Source organism: Leuciscus leuciscus (genome assembly GCF_965113295.1).
Source record: "Leuciscus leuciscus genome assembly, chromosome: 21".
NCBI lineage: Eukaryota > Metazoa > Chordata > Actinopteri > Cypriniformes > Leuciscidae > Leuciscus > Leuciscus leuciscus.
Genome location: NC_138745.1, coordinates 4710563 through 4725245, shown reverse-complemented (window position 1 = coordinate 4725245; position 14683 = coordinate 4710563). Strand labels below are relative to the sequence as shown.

Here is a 14683-nt window from a genome sequence, read left to right as displayed (position 1 = left end):
AAATAACATTATAAATTGGTTTACTGTCACTTTTGATCAGTTTAATGTGTGAATAGAATATGACTCTTTTTTTTTTAAATCAAACCCCAAATAGTGAACAGTGTAGTATACAAAAATGCATGTTTATATCCCACAATGCAAAGTACTCAAGTGGACCTTCCCTTTCTGTGACAAATGAACCAGAAGTTTAAAACAACAACAACACGGAATTCATTAAAAATGCTAAATAATTGAAGTTATTTTCAATATGATACCTGAACCGTACTCGCATGCCTCATGTACTGTACTTCTGACTGAGATGTTAGAGTAATAACTCTCTCAGCTGAACACTGCCCTCTTGTGTCTGACAACCTGAAATATATATTGAGCATTTGTCTGAAAAGAAAGCGTTTCACTGCAGCCGATTGTTCAATATTCCAACCTTTTTATTGCTTGAACTGCCATTTGGACGATCTATACCAAAAAAGTATAATTTTCTGCGCAGAACTCACTGGAAAGGAAACGACACATTTGGGTAACATTGACAAATAAAACATCATTTGAGGTCTGTAATATATCAGCAGAAGCGTTTGGGTTTGAAGGAGCATCTAACCCACGGGAACCCTGTAGAGTTCAGATCCGATCCTGATCCAACACAGCTGTGTGTGAACTTTATCATCAGTCACTCTCCATTCGGTCCATTCACACAGATAGAAAACACAACAAGCATCGCTGCCGTGAAGACGGGACACTTATCTCAGGGGAAGTCGAGCTAATAAACGTTACGAAGGTGCGGCTGAAAGAATTCGGGAAAACACCTTTTTAATCTGCATTTCTCAAAAACTAAAACGAGGAACATCTCGTAAATAAAGAGAATCAAACATTGATCACTCTGGATTGTTGAACAGCGAAACAGAACACGGGACATGTAAACATCACATCGCCACGGATCCGTTTTTATAAAAATGTATCAAAGATGTTGCCGTCGTTCATGAGACGTCACGTGAGCAGAATGGATTTCTGTTTCTGTTCCACGACTGTGTTTGCGAGACGTTAAAACTGAACTTCATAATCCTTTCACTTGTTTAGTTTTAGTTCGACATTAAAACAGCAACAAGCCGGTTTTAAAAAATGGCCACAGAAACACTTGAAATCATGACATGCGACTAAATACGCCACTGTGCACCTTTGTGGAAAAATAAGCTTATTAAAAAATAAAACTGGTATTTCTCGGCATATACTGACGAAAAGGTAAATACTGAATCATCCTGACCGAGAGCTTTCGTCGATCGGTGACGCGCACATGCAGGAACGGACCAATGAAATCTCGGAGGCTCTGTCCAACGTTTGGCACTGGCTTTCTAACAGGACAGACACTACCGGCGTTTTGAGTTTTCTTGTAGTTTAAAAATCAGTTTTAAAAATTTGATCAGCCACAATAAAACCTATATATGGACAGACACCGCACAGGAACGGCCTCACTAATTTACTACAATAAGCAACTGAACACAAATAGCAAGAGTGTGTGCTGGAATGATAATAAGTAATAAAACAGCATACAGTTCCTATATGTTGATGTTCCTGACTGTGACGGAGGAGGTCAGCGAAGGGGAATGAGGCAGTAAGGCTTGAAGAAGAGAATCAGAATGTCAGTACAGCCAAACGTCACTCGTATATCATATATGTAGGCAGTTCATCTTAGAAAACTAGTCTTAAAAAACTAACCTGGGTAAAGGAATTCAAAACGGTTTGCCTATAAACACATTTATACTCCTCTACTGTTTTACTGCTTGGAATTAAAGGTAAAAACACTGTGATCTGATTGGAGGAACGTACATTGATTGTCTGTCCTTTGATTTGGCTCTAAATGCGGGATGTTAAAGCTCTGGACTGTGAACGCTCAGGAATACGAGGTGTGGATGAGAAGCTAGCGGCGTGACGGGGGTTCTCAGACGGAGAGCGACACGAAGCTGTTGTACTGTTGGATGTTGCGTTTGAGGATGTCTGAACACGGTCCCAGCACGCGCTCGAAGCGAGGCCTGTCCAGCTTGACACATTTGAGCGGCCCACGAGCCACCACTGTCGCCGCACGGGGCCGGTTCATCAGCAGAGCGATCTCGCCTGGTGAGAGAAACACACAAATATTGAAACAAATCATAGTTTTATGTTATTAGATATATTTTCTAGACTTAAAGCTGCAGTCCGTAGTTTTTCCTCTTTGTCGCCATCTCTGTTCGAAATCTGCAATTGCAGTCAATCGCGGAAATATCAACTTTACGGCACAGCGCGGATGAATCCGATGTTTGAGGAGAATGTGTGGCTGTCAGTCACCGCTCTGCCGGTGTGGATACTGGCATTCGCAATCACAGATTCTGCTTTTCGGAAGTATGACCAACATAAGAGTTTTCACATGAAAATGTTTTGAACAAGTAAGTAACATCCACTTTGTTCTGACCAACTAAGGGGAAAAAGCATTGCAGTAAATCGCACTGATTAAATCTAACGATCACTTATATCATGTCAAACCGTGCAAATTAAACTTGGTTCTCAAATTGTAATGTTAAAAACATCAGCATTGCGTGACTACATTTAATGCCTTTCCGATATTTATCCTTGTTTTCGCATGGGCCGGTTGCAGTGTGTTTTTTTATTTTTTTATTTTTAAGTCTTTTGCATTTTACAACGGGTGAATCTCGTCACTGGTGATTGTCTTTTGAACATTTCTGGATCCGCCATCAAATTGATACGTTTAATTATATCAAGTGCTGTGAGAAAAGGCTATAAATCTCCACTTCCAACATCCTCACACACTCATAGCCTACTAGCCGAGACTCTTCTTTATGTGCATAGATGTGACGTAATGACGCAAAGACATGCTCGAATGTCCCACGGAAATCCACCAGTACCACTGGAATTAAAAACATTATTACGAGCTTACCGTTGTGAGTCGAGCTACGGCAAGCAGATAGTGTTGAACACTGGCTGGTTATGTACTCGCTCAATTATTTATTATTATTCCGGCGATGATTTGTTTGCACAACGAGGACGTTCATTTGGCGAATTTGAACTAGCGTCGAGTATAGTTGGTGCTGGAGGGAGTAATGCCGTAATAATAACAGCATAGTGGCAACGATAATATGCGTCTGTTCATTCATTCTTGTCAAAGTTACCCGCCGAATTGACAACACGCTGACGTCAGACGCACGTCCGTTTACAAACCAATCAATGTCAATATGCAGCCATGTAGATGATGACGACAGGACGCAAGTACGTCATGAAAAGTTCTTTAGTGCGCTCGCATAATTGCAATGTGAAACCAAACCAAAACTAACCAAATGTATACAATGTATCAAAACATGAACTTTGGTTCGGACCTTGGTGCGGACTTTCAGGTGTGAAAGGGCCCTAACTGTACGTTCACACCGCCGCCGACTTGAGCTTCCAAAGTTACCGGAAGTCATTCATTTTCAATGGAAGCTGGCTTCTCTCAGCTGCAAGGAGCGTCAAATCCATCGGCGTCGCGTTTTGAGCGTCAATCTGAAAGTTGAAAGAAGCTCAACTTTATGGTAATGAGCTATGACGCGGTTCAGCGGCAAGCAGCGGCAAACGCCAGCAACCAATCGGAATATAGACGTCCTTCGCGCTGGCTGATTCCGGAGAAACATACGATGTAAACTTTCGTTCCTACCAAAACATTAGTTCCGAGAAAATGGAGGAGAAACTGATAATCGCTGTTGCTGGGTTTCCTATCATTTATGATATGACGTTATTTTCATATAGGGACCAGTTACAAAAGAGAGAGAGCCCCGGCCGCGCGCGCACTCACCTTCACCGTCTTCAAACAATATGTCTTGCTCTCTCTCCCTCGCGCATATTAATCAAATATTTTTTTCCCGACCAAATGTGACCAAAACGGTTATAAAAATGCTGTCATTATAAAAGGTTCCTAGTGTCAATGTATTGCTTGTTTTTTTTTTTCTGTTCACATTTCATGGTGTGACACAGACTTCAGAGCGGCCAAAGCGTCAACAAGCTTCCCCGTACGTTTTTGACAAGCGTCCTTGACAGGGCGGCCAGAGCTTCTTTGCAGCTCAAGTCGGCGGCGGTGTGAACGTACAGTAACACATCGCGTACCGTTCCACAAAGCTGGTCTCAGCTTCAGCGTCAGCTAATGAATGCTCTCAGCTTCAGCGCGGACAGTAAGGAGCTCCTGGTCTCGGCTTCATTCTAGTTTGCACACATTTTTTCGTTCTTTCTTTGTTGATGACGAACACAAACTTTTTTCTAAGAGCAACAAAATACCCCTTATGGCATTGGTCCTGGCTTTTGTTCACACAGGGCGCGTTCCGGAACTGATCCCGGCAATGTCACAAGGTCCCGATCCCGGCATCGATCCTGGTATCAATCCCGGTATCAATCCCGCAATCACACAGAGGGCACTCTAGCAATTTTACAGGATCAACGCGCTGTGTGAAAGGGGCTTATTAGTAATGTCAACTTATTCTACTAACCCAAACTCGAACCTAACAGTCTACTAATACCCTAATGAGAGTTATTTGATTATATGAATGTAGTTGGAAAGTTAGTTGTCTAAAAGTGGACTATCGAAATATGTGACCTCTCCTTTTTTTCATTTTCGGATGAATTATCCCTTTAAGAACATGTACTGGAACATCCATGTATTTCAACACTTACCGAAGTAGTCTGACGGTCCTAACCTGCCGACCTCTACGAACTCCTCATTCTCTGACCTGCGCTGCAGAACGGCTGCACATCCCTGAGGAAAGAGACGTGACTTTAGGAATCAGCACACACACACACACACACACACACTGACAGGCTTTGAGCAGACGGGAAACTCCACCTCCAGGATGATGAAGAACTCGTCTCCTGGTTCTCCCTGGACCACGATCTTCTGACTGTCCTCGAACTGCACCGGCTCCAGAGCGTCAGCCACGGTCAGACGCTCCCACTTATCCAGAGACTCTGCCATCATCACACACACTCATGTTACAGCAACGAACTCTCTCTGTGTGTGTCACTTACAGTAATTCAACTTCAATAGGAAAATTATAGACAGAGATAGAGATACATATATGGATACAACAATAGACTAGCTGACTTACAGAGAGATAGACAGATAAAATGACAGACAGATAGAATAACAGACTGAATGAGATAGATAGATAAAACAATAGATAGATAGATAGAAGAATAGATAGATAGATAGATAGATAGATAGATAAAACAATAGATAGATAGATAGAAGAATAGATAGATAGAAACAGACAGATAAAACAACAGACTGATTGACAGGCAGAGATAGATAGATAGATAGATAGATAGATAGATAGATAGATAGATAGATAGATAGATTTACCTAAAATAGATACTTTGCTCAAGAACTCCTCGTACATCTTCCTCTTCCTCAAAGTGCTTCCCTATAATCAAACACAGGATGTTTTGTAGAATGAAATGCCAGAATTCAGTCATGTGTGTGTGTATCTGTGTGTGTGTGTGTGTGTGTGTGTGTGAGAGAGAGAGAGAGAGAGAGTGAGTGTGTGTATCTCTGTGTGTGTGTGTGTGTGTGTGTGTGTGTGTGTGTGTGTGTGTAGGAGACACACACCATCAGTATTCTCCTGTAGCTGTCTCTGTCGATGCCCCAGAGCGTGTGTGTGTGTGTGTGTGTGTGTGTGTGTAGGAGACACACACCATCAGTATTCTCCTGTAGTTGTCTCTGTCGATGCCCCAGAGCTTGTGTGTGTGTGTGTGTGTGTGTGTGTGTGTGTGTGTGTGTGTGTGTGTGTGTCAAGTCAAGTCAAGTCAAGTTTATTTGTATAGCGCTTTTCACAATACAGATTGTATCAAAGCAGCTTCACAGTATTAAATTAAAATAATACAACAAAGTTTGTTTCAAGAGGAATTTATTGATTGATAAAATTAAATTAAATATCCCCAAAATATCCCCAACTGAGCAAGCCAAAGGCAACAGTGGCAAGGAACCGAAAAACTTCATCAAGTGACCTAATGGTGTCCTAAAACTCCATCAGGTGACCTAATGGAGAAAAAAAAACCTTGGGAGAACCCAGGCTCAGTCGGGGGCCAGTTCTCCTCTGGCATTTATGAGCTAGAGGCCGGATTGTAGTTTGAACTGTGGGATTATATGAATGCCTGGCTGAAGAGATGAGACTTTAATCTAGTTTTAAACTGGGAGAGCGAGTCTGAGCAACGAACAGTATCAGGAAGACTATTCCAGAGTTTTGGAGCCAAATGTGAGAATGCTCTCCCTCCTTTGGTGGTTCTGGATATCCTAGGTATGACCAAAAGCCTTGAATTTAGTGATCTTAAAGAGCGCGATGGATTATAGGGTGATAAAAGATCCGTTAAATAGACTGGAGCTAAGCCGTTTAGGGCTTTATAAGTCAGTAGCAATACCTTGTAATTAATACGGAGCTTTATAGGTAACCAATGCAGTGATGATAAAATCGGTGTTATATGATCATATTTTCTTGATCTCGTAAGAACTCTAGCGGCGGCATTTTGGACTAACTGTAGCTTGTTTATTGAGGATGCAGGACAACCAGCTAATAAGGCATTACAGTAATCCAGTCTCGAGGTCATGAATGCATGAACTAACTTTTCTGCATCAGAAACTGATAGCATATTACGTAGCTTAGCAATGTTTCTAAGGTGGAAAAATGCTGTTTTTGTAACATATGAAATATGATTTTCAAAAGACAGGTTACAATCGAGTATGACACCCAGGTCTTTTACTGTAGAGGATAAAGTAACAGGACATCCTATGATGTTAAAGTTGTATTGTGCGAGGTTTTGTGGGCGGTTTTTTGAACCGATAAGTATTACCTCTGTCTTGTCTGGATTTAATAAAAGAAAATTACGGGTCATCCAATCTTTTATATCTTTAACACACTCTGTCAATTTGGAAAATTTTGCGTTTTCATCCGGCCGTGATGAAATATATATTTGAGTGTCATCAGCATAACAATGGAAACTAATTCCATGTTTCCTTATAATATTTCCAAGTGGCATCATATATATTGAAAATAACAGAGGGCCTAATACAGATCCCTGCGGCACTCCATAGTTTACTGGAGTTATGATCGATTTTTCTCCATTTAAATAGACAAAATGGTAGCGGTCAGATAGGTATGATTTGAACCAGCTTAGTGCTTGTCCTTGAACACCAGTATAATTTTGTAGTCGATCTAAGAGTAATGTATGATCTATAGTATCGAACGCAGCACTAAGATCAAGTAAAACTAGTATTGAGATACAGCCTTGGTCAGAAGCTAAAAGTAAATCATTTGTGATTTTAACGAGCGCAGTTTCAGTGCTATGATGCGGTCTGAATCCAGACTGAAACTTTTCATAGATCTCATTTTGTTGCAAGAAAGAGCCCAGTTGAGCGGACACCACTTTTTCTAATATTTTAGACATAAATGGAAGATTTGAAATGGGTCTATAATTTGCTAGATTATTATGATCTAATTGTGGTTTCTTAATGAGAGGTTTTATAACTGCCAGTTTAAATGTTCTTGGAACATGACCTAAAGATAAAGACGAGTTAATAATATTGAGGAGAGGCTCTTCCACTACAGGTAACACTTCTTTCAGTAGTTTAGTTGGTATAGGATCTAATAAACATGTTGTTGTTTTAGATGAAGTGATAAGTTTATTTGTGTTTATTTGTGATAAGTGTGTGTGTGTAGGAGGCACACACCATCAGTATTCTCCTGTAGCTGTCTCTGTCGATGCCCCAGAGCGTGTGTGTGTGTGTGTGTGTGTGTGTGTGTGAAGGAGACACACACCATCAGTATTCTCCTGTAGCTGTCTCTGTCGATGCCCCAGAGCGTGTGTGTGTGTGTGTGTGTGTGTGTGTGTGTGTGTGTGTAGGAGACACACACCATCAGTATTCTCCTGTAGCTGTCTCTGTCGATGCCCCAGAGCGTGTGTGTGTGTGTGTGTGTGTGTGTGTGTGTAAAGGAGACACACACCATCAGTATTCTCCTGTAGCTGTCTCTGTCGATGCCCCAGAGCGTGTGTGTGTGTGTGTGTGTGTGTGTGTGTGTGTGAAGGAGACACACACCATCAGTATTCTCCTGTAGCTGTCTCTGTCGATGCCCCAGAGCGTGTGTGTGTGAGTGTGTGTGTGTGAAGGAGACACACACCATCAGTATTCTCCTGTAGCTGTCTCTGTCGATGCCCCAGAGCGTGTGTGTGTGTGTGTGTGTGTGTGTGTGTGTGTGAAGGAGACACACACCATCAGTATTCTCCTGTAACTGTCTCTGTCGATGCCCCAGAGCGTGTGTGTGTGTGTGTGTGTGTGTGTGTGTAGGAGGCACACACCATCAGTATTCTCCTGTAGCTGTCTCTGTCGATGCCCCAGAGCTTGTGTGTGTGTGTGTGTGTGTGTGTGTGTGTGTGTATGTGAAAGAGACACACACCATCAGTATTCTCCTGTAGCTGTCTCTGTCGATGCCCCAGAGTGTGTGTGAGTGTGTGTGTGTGTGTGTGTGAAGGAGACACACACCATCAGTATTCTCCTGTTGCTGTCTCTGTTGATGCCCCAGAGCTTGTGTGTGTGTGTGTGTGTGTGTGTGTGTGTGTGTGTGAGTGTGAAGGAGGCACACACCATCAGTATTCTCCTGTAGCTGTCTCTGTCGATGCCCCAGAGCGTGTGTGTGTGTGTGTGTGTGTGTGTGTGTGTGTGTGTGTGTGTGTGTGTGAAGGAGACACACACCATCAGTATTCTCCTGTAGCTGTCTCTGTCGATGCCCCAGAGTGTGTGTGTGTGTGTGTGTGTGTGTGTGTGTGTGTGTGTACCTGTTTTTCTATCCCGGTGGGGACTTCAACCTGAATGCACACAGACTCATGGGGACTCGTGTCACAGTGGGGACCTAAATAGAGGTCCCCATGGGTAAACAAGCTTATAAATCATACAGAATGAGGTTTTTTTGGAAATGTAAAAATGCAGAAAGTGTTCTGTGATGGGTAGGTTTAGGGGTAGGGTTAGTGTAAGGAGATAGAATATACTGTTTGTACAGTATAAAAACCATTAAGTCTATGGAGAGTCCCCACTGTGTGTGTGTGTGTGTGAAGGAGACACACACCATCAGTATTCTCCTGTAGCTGTCTCTGTCGATGCCCCAGAGCGTGTGTGTGTGTGTGTGTGTGTGTGTGTGTGTGTGTGTGTGTGTGAAGGAGACACACACCATCAGTATTCTCCTGTAGCTGTCTCTGTCGATGCCCCAGAGCGTGTGTGTGTGTGTGTGTGTGTGTGTGTGAAGGAGACACACACCATCAGTATTCTCCTGTAGCTGTCTCTGTCGATGCCCCAGAGCGTGTGTGTGTGTGTGTGTGTGTGTGTGAAGGAGACACACACCATCAGTATTCTCCTGTAGCTGTCTCTGTCGATGCCCCAGAGCGTGTGTGTGTGTGTGTGTGTGTGTGTGTGTGAAGGAGACACACACCATCAGTATTCTCCTGTAGCTGTCTCTGTCGATGCCCCAGAGCTTGGCGTTGGTCTTGGCTCTGACGGTGGCGGCTCTCGGCGTCCCGTAGATCAGAGCCAGTTCTCCGAAACTGCCGCCCTCTCCGATGTTGGTGGCCCACTCGCTGTTCACATACACCTGAGAACAAACACCTTCGTCACACACCACATCTGAGTCAAACTGCACACTGATAGAGGACACATCTAGAGTGGGACTTGATTTTCTCCATCAGGAATTAGGTTTAGGTTGAAAACGTTTATGGTTTATGCTAACACTTGTATTAACTAACGTGAACTAACCATGAGCAAAACATTTGTTACTGTATTAGTTCATCTTTATTAATGTTAGTTAATAAAAATACAGCTGTTTATTGTTAGTTCACAGTGTTGAAATTGTTGAAATGTTGAAATTAACATTAACAAAGATGAATAAATGCTGTATATGTGCAGTTCCTTATTAGTTCATGCTAACTAACGTAGTTAACTAACGAACCTCATTGTAAAGTGTAACCTGGTTTATTATATGAATACATCCTAAACTGTGGAGGTGTAACTTACATCCATTTCCCCCATGTCAATGACGTAGAAGTTATCGCCCTCGTCACCTAGGACACAAGTGTGAAACAAAAAAGTGAAGGTAAATAAAACGTACAAATAATGTTAATGACTCTTCATACGTGTTTTTAAGGTTCTACCTTGTTGGATGACAATCTCTCCTGCAATGTAGGTGACGGGAAACATCGCGTCAAATATGTCACTGTAGGAGAGAGCAGAATAGAAATGCAGTCAGTAAATTATTTTACATTTATTTAAGGCAAGACACACACACCAGGATTGTAGGGTAAAATTTTTACATATATCATATGAACATTGAGGGCCCTATTTTAACGATCTGAAACGCAAGTATCAAACGCGAAACGCAAGTAACTTTGTGTGTGGATCTCGGGCAAATCTCCGACGCAAATCTAAAAGGGGTTGGTCTGAAGTAGCTTCATTACTCATAGGTGTGGTTTGGGCGTAACGTGAAATAAACCAATCAGAGCGTCATCTCACATTCCCTTTAAGAGCAGGCGCGCTTGTTCCATGGCGGATTGCTATTATAACGGCGGATTTGCCAGACGCACGCCAGGAGCGGTTCACAGCCGAGGAGACCGACGTTCTCGTCAGAGCCGTAAAACACAGAAGTGACATTGGGGATGGAGAAACACACCCAAATTAGCTTCGGTTAAACAGGCGTATGATAATTTGGGTAAATGTGTAAGCTAGATTTATGCCTATTTTTTCACATCTTCATGGACACCACAATGATTTCCCTCGTGTGTTAATATTTTTCCTTGTAATAATGTAGCTTATGGTTTGAAAAAATGGCAACTGCTGCGTCTGTGTGTAGATGAGATAGGTAGATATGTGCGTTGTGCACACGCTACATTGATTATGGCCAAGCATGCGCCCTTAAAATAGCATATGAATAACATGCGCAACGCGCCACTGACTTTAGACTAGGTTTTTCCTGGTCAGAGGCGGAATTGTTTTCCGGAACTGCAAAATAGCACCAGGGAAGGTTTCGCCGGAACACGCCTCCTCTTTGCGCTGAACCGCCCCCGGGAGCACAAGTTCATTCCTTAATTTACCGACGTGCGTCTGTGGAGGGAAAAGTCCGCTGTGCGTCGGGTGCAAAATAGGAATGATACATGCGTCAGTGTACAAAGTCAATTGCGCTGGGTGCAAGATAGGGCCCATATTCATATATATGAATAATATACATCATCATACTTGCCCAGCTGATTGCTCACATCTTTACATTTTATATTACAAGTTTTCTTTCATTTCAAATTTAGACATACAAATGAGGCATTATCTAATTAACAATGCACTAATTTGCATATATTTCCAGAACAGAAATCTGAACACTGGATAAAGTCAGGTGTGAAATTATTTCTGGGTATCTCTTTTTATCACTTCATAAATCAGAAAATACGGTCAACAGCCATATAAAAAATAAATGTTTTTAGGAATAAAATGTTGTAAATATATGAACCTTCAGAATATATGGGAATTAAAACTGTAAAGTTTGGTGTGTGTAAAGCTGCAGAAGTGGAGATTTCTGCCTCAGAGCAGGAGGAAAAACAGACTTTAAAGATATGCATTGAGATTGAAATCTATATAAACTATATGCAAATAGACCCTTAACAGTCTATGTTGCATGTTTTCTTTCCACTAGTCTGAAAATAGTTATGAAAAGTCAAATAGCCCAAAATCTCAAAATTGACCAGTGCATGAAAAAAAGAATAAAAAATAAAGTCACCTTCTTTCATTGTCATCCAGATGTGAGAAGAGCACGTTCTTTTCGATGGCTTTGGCGAGAGCGGCCATGGTTTTGTAGTCTTTAGGGATGACCTTCACAGAGACAGAAGAACACGTGACTGCTTCGCCTGACTGACATCAGACATGATCATGTGACTGTGAGACATACACACCTTCCTGACGTAGGAGGCGGCGTCCTCCTCGGTGTAGACCTCAGCGCTGATGGCTCCTCTCCGCCTGCGCCCCTTCACCACGGGGTTCATGGGAGGAGACGCCTCATCTTCACGAGAGTCCGAGCGAGAGCTGGCTTTCTGCTGGTTCAGGAGCTGCTTCGCTTCCTCCTGCGCATGAAGCACATGCAGGCAGAGTTAAAGAAAATGATTTGAAAGGGAGGATTTCGGTTGGATTTGAAGTCACAGTGAAACAGAAGCATCGTTAGATCTGTTCTTCTGTATTGTGTGTGACGCATATCTAAAATGAAACAGATTATCAGGAACTAAATGTAGAGCAGGACTTGGTTCTATCTATCGGTTGTTGGATTATGGGATGTGGGAGTTGCATTTAATGTAAGAAAGGGGAGGGTTTTCTAAACTAAATGATTGGAGAAGTCCAGCATACTAGTCTAGTTTCACTGGAAAATCCAGAAAATTAAGGTAAAAAACAAACAGAAGATGCATGGATGAATCGTTCACAATAACACCTATAACATGCATTCAGAAAATAAACAGGGTACATTTATATTTTATGCAGACGAAAAATTCAAATGTATATTTATATATATATACAATTATTATTAGCGATAGCTAAAACTATTTTTGTTAATTGAAAGAAATCTGAAAAAAAAAAAAAACATTTCAATCAAATATAACTAAAAACTTAAACTCTTTTCAATTAGTTTCCAAAGCAACGTTTTTAATTTTCATTTAGTTTAGACTGCTAACTGGACATAAATAAACATTCAAAATGAACTAAAACAGAAATAAAAATGAATTTAACGTATTTGGTAAAATACACACACACACACACACACACACACACACACACACACAAAAACTAATTGAAATGACAAAAGCACAAAAATACTTAAAATTAAACTGAAAAACAAAAATATAAAAACAAGTGCTAATCAAAGAATTAATGGAAACTATAAAAGTATATAAACCATACTAACAAATTGTTAATTACATTAAAAGTTATTTAATTTTTTTATACTTTTGACAAAAAGTTCTAACATTATAATCTTTTACGTATGCATATTTGTACACATTTAATATCATGAGGCCTTATTTGCTGGATAAATAATTCCAATTATTATGAATAAGTAACTATTTATTGAAAAGTGGATGTCTTATATTAAATTGCTTTTGCCACTGGTTTAAAAAAACAAACTGCATGAGCGACTAATTGTTTTAATAAACACATCCCATCTTTCTTAATGCAAAGTGATGTCAGCAAGGGCTCTCCGTCAGAATGATCCGGATGTACGAACCTTCTCCAGCTTCTCGAAGTGTTCCCTGAGGAAGGCCATGGGTCTGTCGGGCCGTGAGGTGCACAGCTGCACGATGCAGTCCTTCAGCAGCTGCTGGATGTTGTGTTTCTGCACGTATATCTCACATTCCCTCAGACTCTTCTCCTCCTCACTGCCCGCGCTGCCTGATGCCATGATGAGCGCTAGATCTGACCTCTGACCTGCGGGGACACAGATCAAACAAGTGACACGCCGAAAACTCGCCGTGAAATATAGTCAATTCAGTCAATAATTAAACATATGACAGAAGGTCTGAAATGTATTTATTTCTTTAAAATGTATTACATGAAATATCGCTTAATATAAAATCCAATAATTACAGTAAAACAAAAAAAAAACATCTGTCATGTTTGAGCCTTAATAAAGTTATTCTGGATTATTCAAATGATGTTGGATGTCAGTTGTTATGATGGGGAGGGGATATGTACAAACTCTGATATGTACATGTTGCAGAATTAATAACAATATCATTAACGTCTACACATGAAGAAAATACATTCTGACCCAGCAAGAGGACAGGAACAGGATTACAGCATCATTTATGAGATTGATGTCAGACATAATCTGGAGATTATTTTTGTTTTCAACACACCTGTGCAGTTTGATTCGCTGCATGAACTATATGCGTTTCCTATGATTCAATATTTACAGAAAAACAATATTTTTATGTTGCAGTTTGCTAATTATGATTATGTTGACATAAAATAATTTCCCACTTCAACAACGTCAATCAGAATACTAGTATATTTAGGATGAACGACACGATCACAAATTTAAATCCATTTCCCAAGACCAACAGAATATGAAAATATAATTTTAATACACATCAAAAACGCAACTCAAAATACAACAGAACAGACATGCCGTTTTCTAAAATGACCTCGAAACCTCGACAAGAAGGTTAAACCTTAAAGCAAATGAACCTTAAAACAAATAAAATATAATTCTGCTATATATATATTCTTATATTTTCTGCTACAAATATCTAGCAGAAGGCCGCCGAGTGGACGCCATCTTTATCCGTATCATAAACAAATGACATCTTCAGCACTTAACGATCATTCTAGATGTTTAGCGCTACATCTACTCGACAGAAACACGACATTTCGAGTATCGTTATTTCTTACCGAGCCTTTATAACGCGACTCGGCTTCTGCGTTATTCCGTTATTCAGAGACGGCGCAACAACTCTTCTTCACAGGCGCTTGGACGTCTGCCAACCGGAAATGGTAAAACACCAATCAAAGCCTGCCATTGACGTCAATGCGCCTCGCTCTCACATGGAAACTGTAACCCTGGGTAACCTTAAAGGGAACGTAGCAACTGAGTACCATACTCATAATTCTCCTCAATTAAAAACA

At 41.0% G+C, this 14683-nt stretch overlaps 1 protein-coding gene across 1 annotated transcript; it reads right to left on the bottom strand.

Moving 5' to 3' along the window:
- Positions 1 to 404: 404 nt before the first annotated feature.
- prkar1ab (protein kinase, cAMP-dependent, regulatory, type I, alpha (tissue specific extinguisher 1) b) lies at positions 405 to 14580 on the bottom strand. The gene is made up of 11 exons (XM_082152164.1): positions 14450 to 14580; positions 13284 to 13483; positions 11968 to 12135; positions 11796 to 11887; positions 10186 to 10247; positions 10049 to 10095; positions 9471 to 9629; positions 5360 to 5420; positions 4844 to 4965; positions 4675 to 4756; positions 405 to 2100 (listed from the first exon to the last, which is right to left on the bottom strand). Exons 2-11 carry the CDS (start codon positions 13455 to 13457, stop codon positions 1928 to 1930), a joined length of 1140 nt encoding a protein of 379 aa, XP_082008290.1. The 5' UTR covers positions 13458 to 13483; positions 14450 to 14580; the 3' UTR covers positions 405 to 1927.
- Between the last annotated feature and the right edge of the window lie 103 nt (positions 14581 to 14683).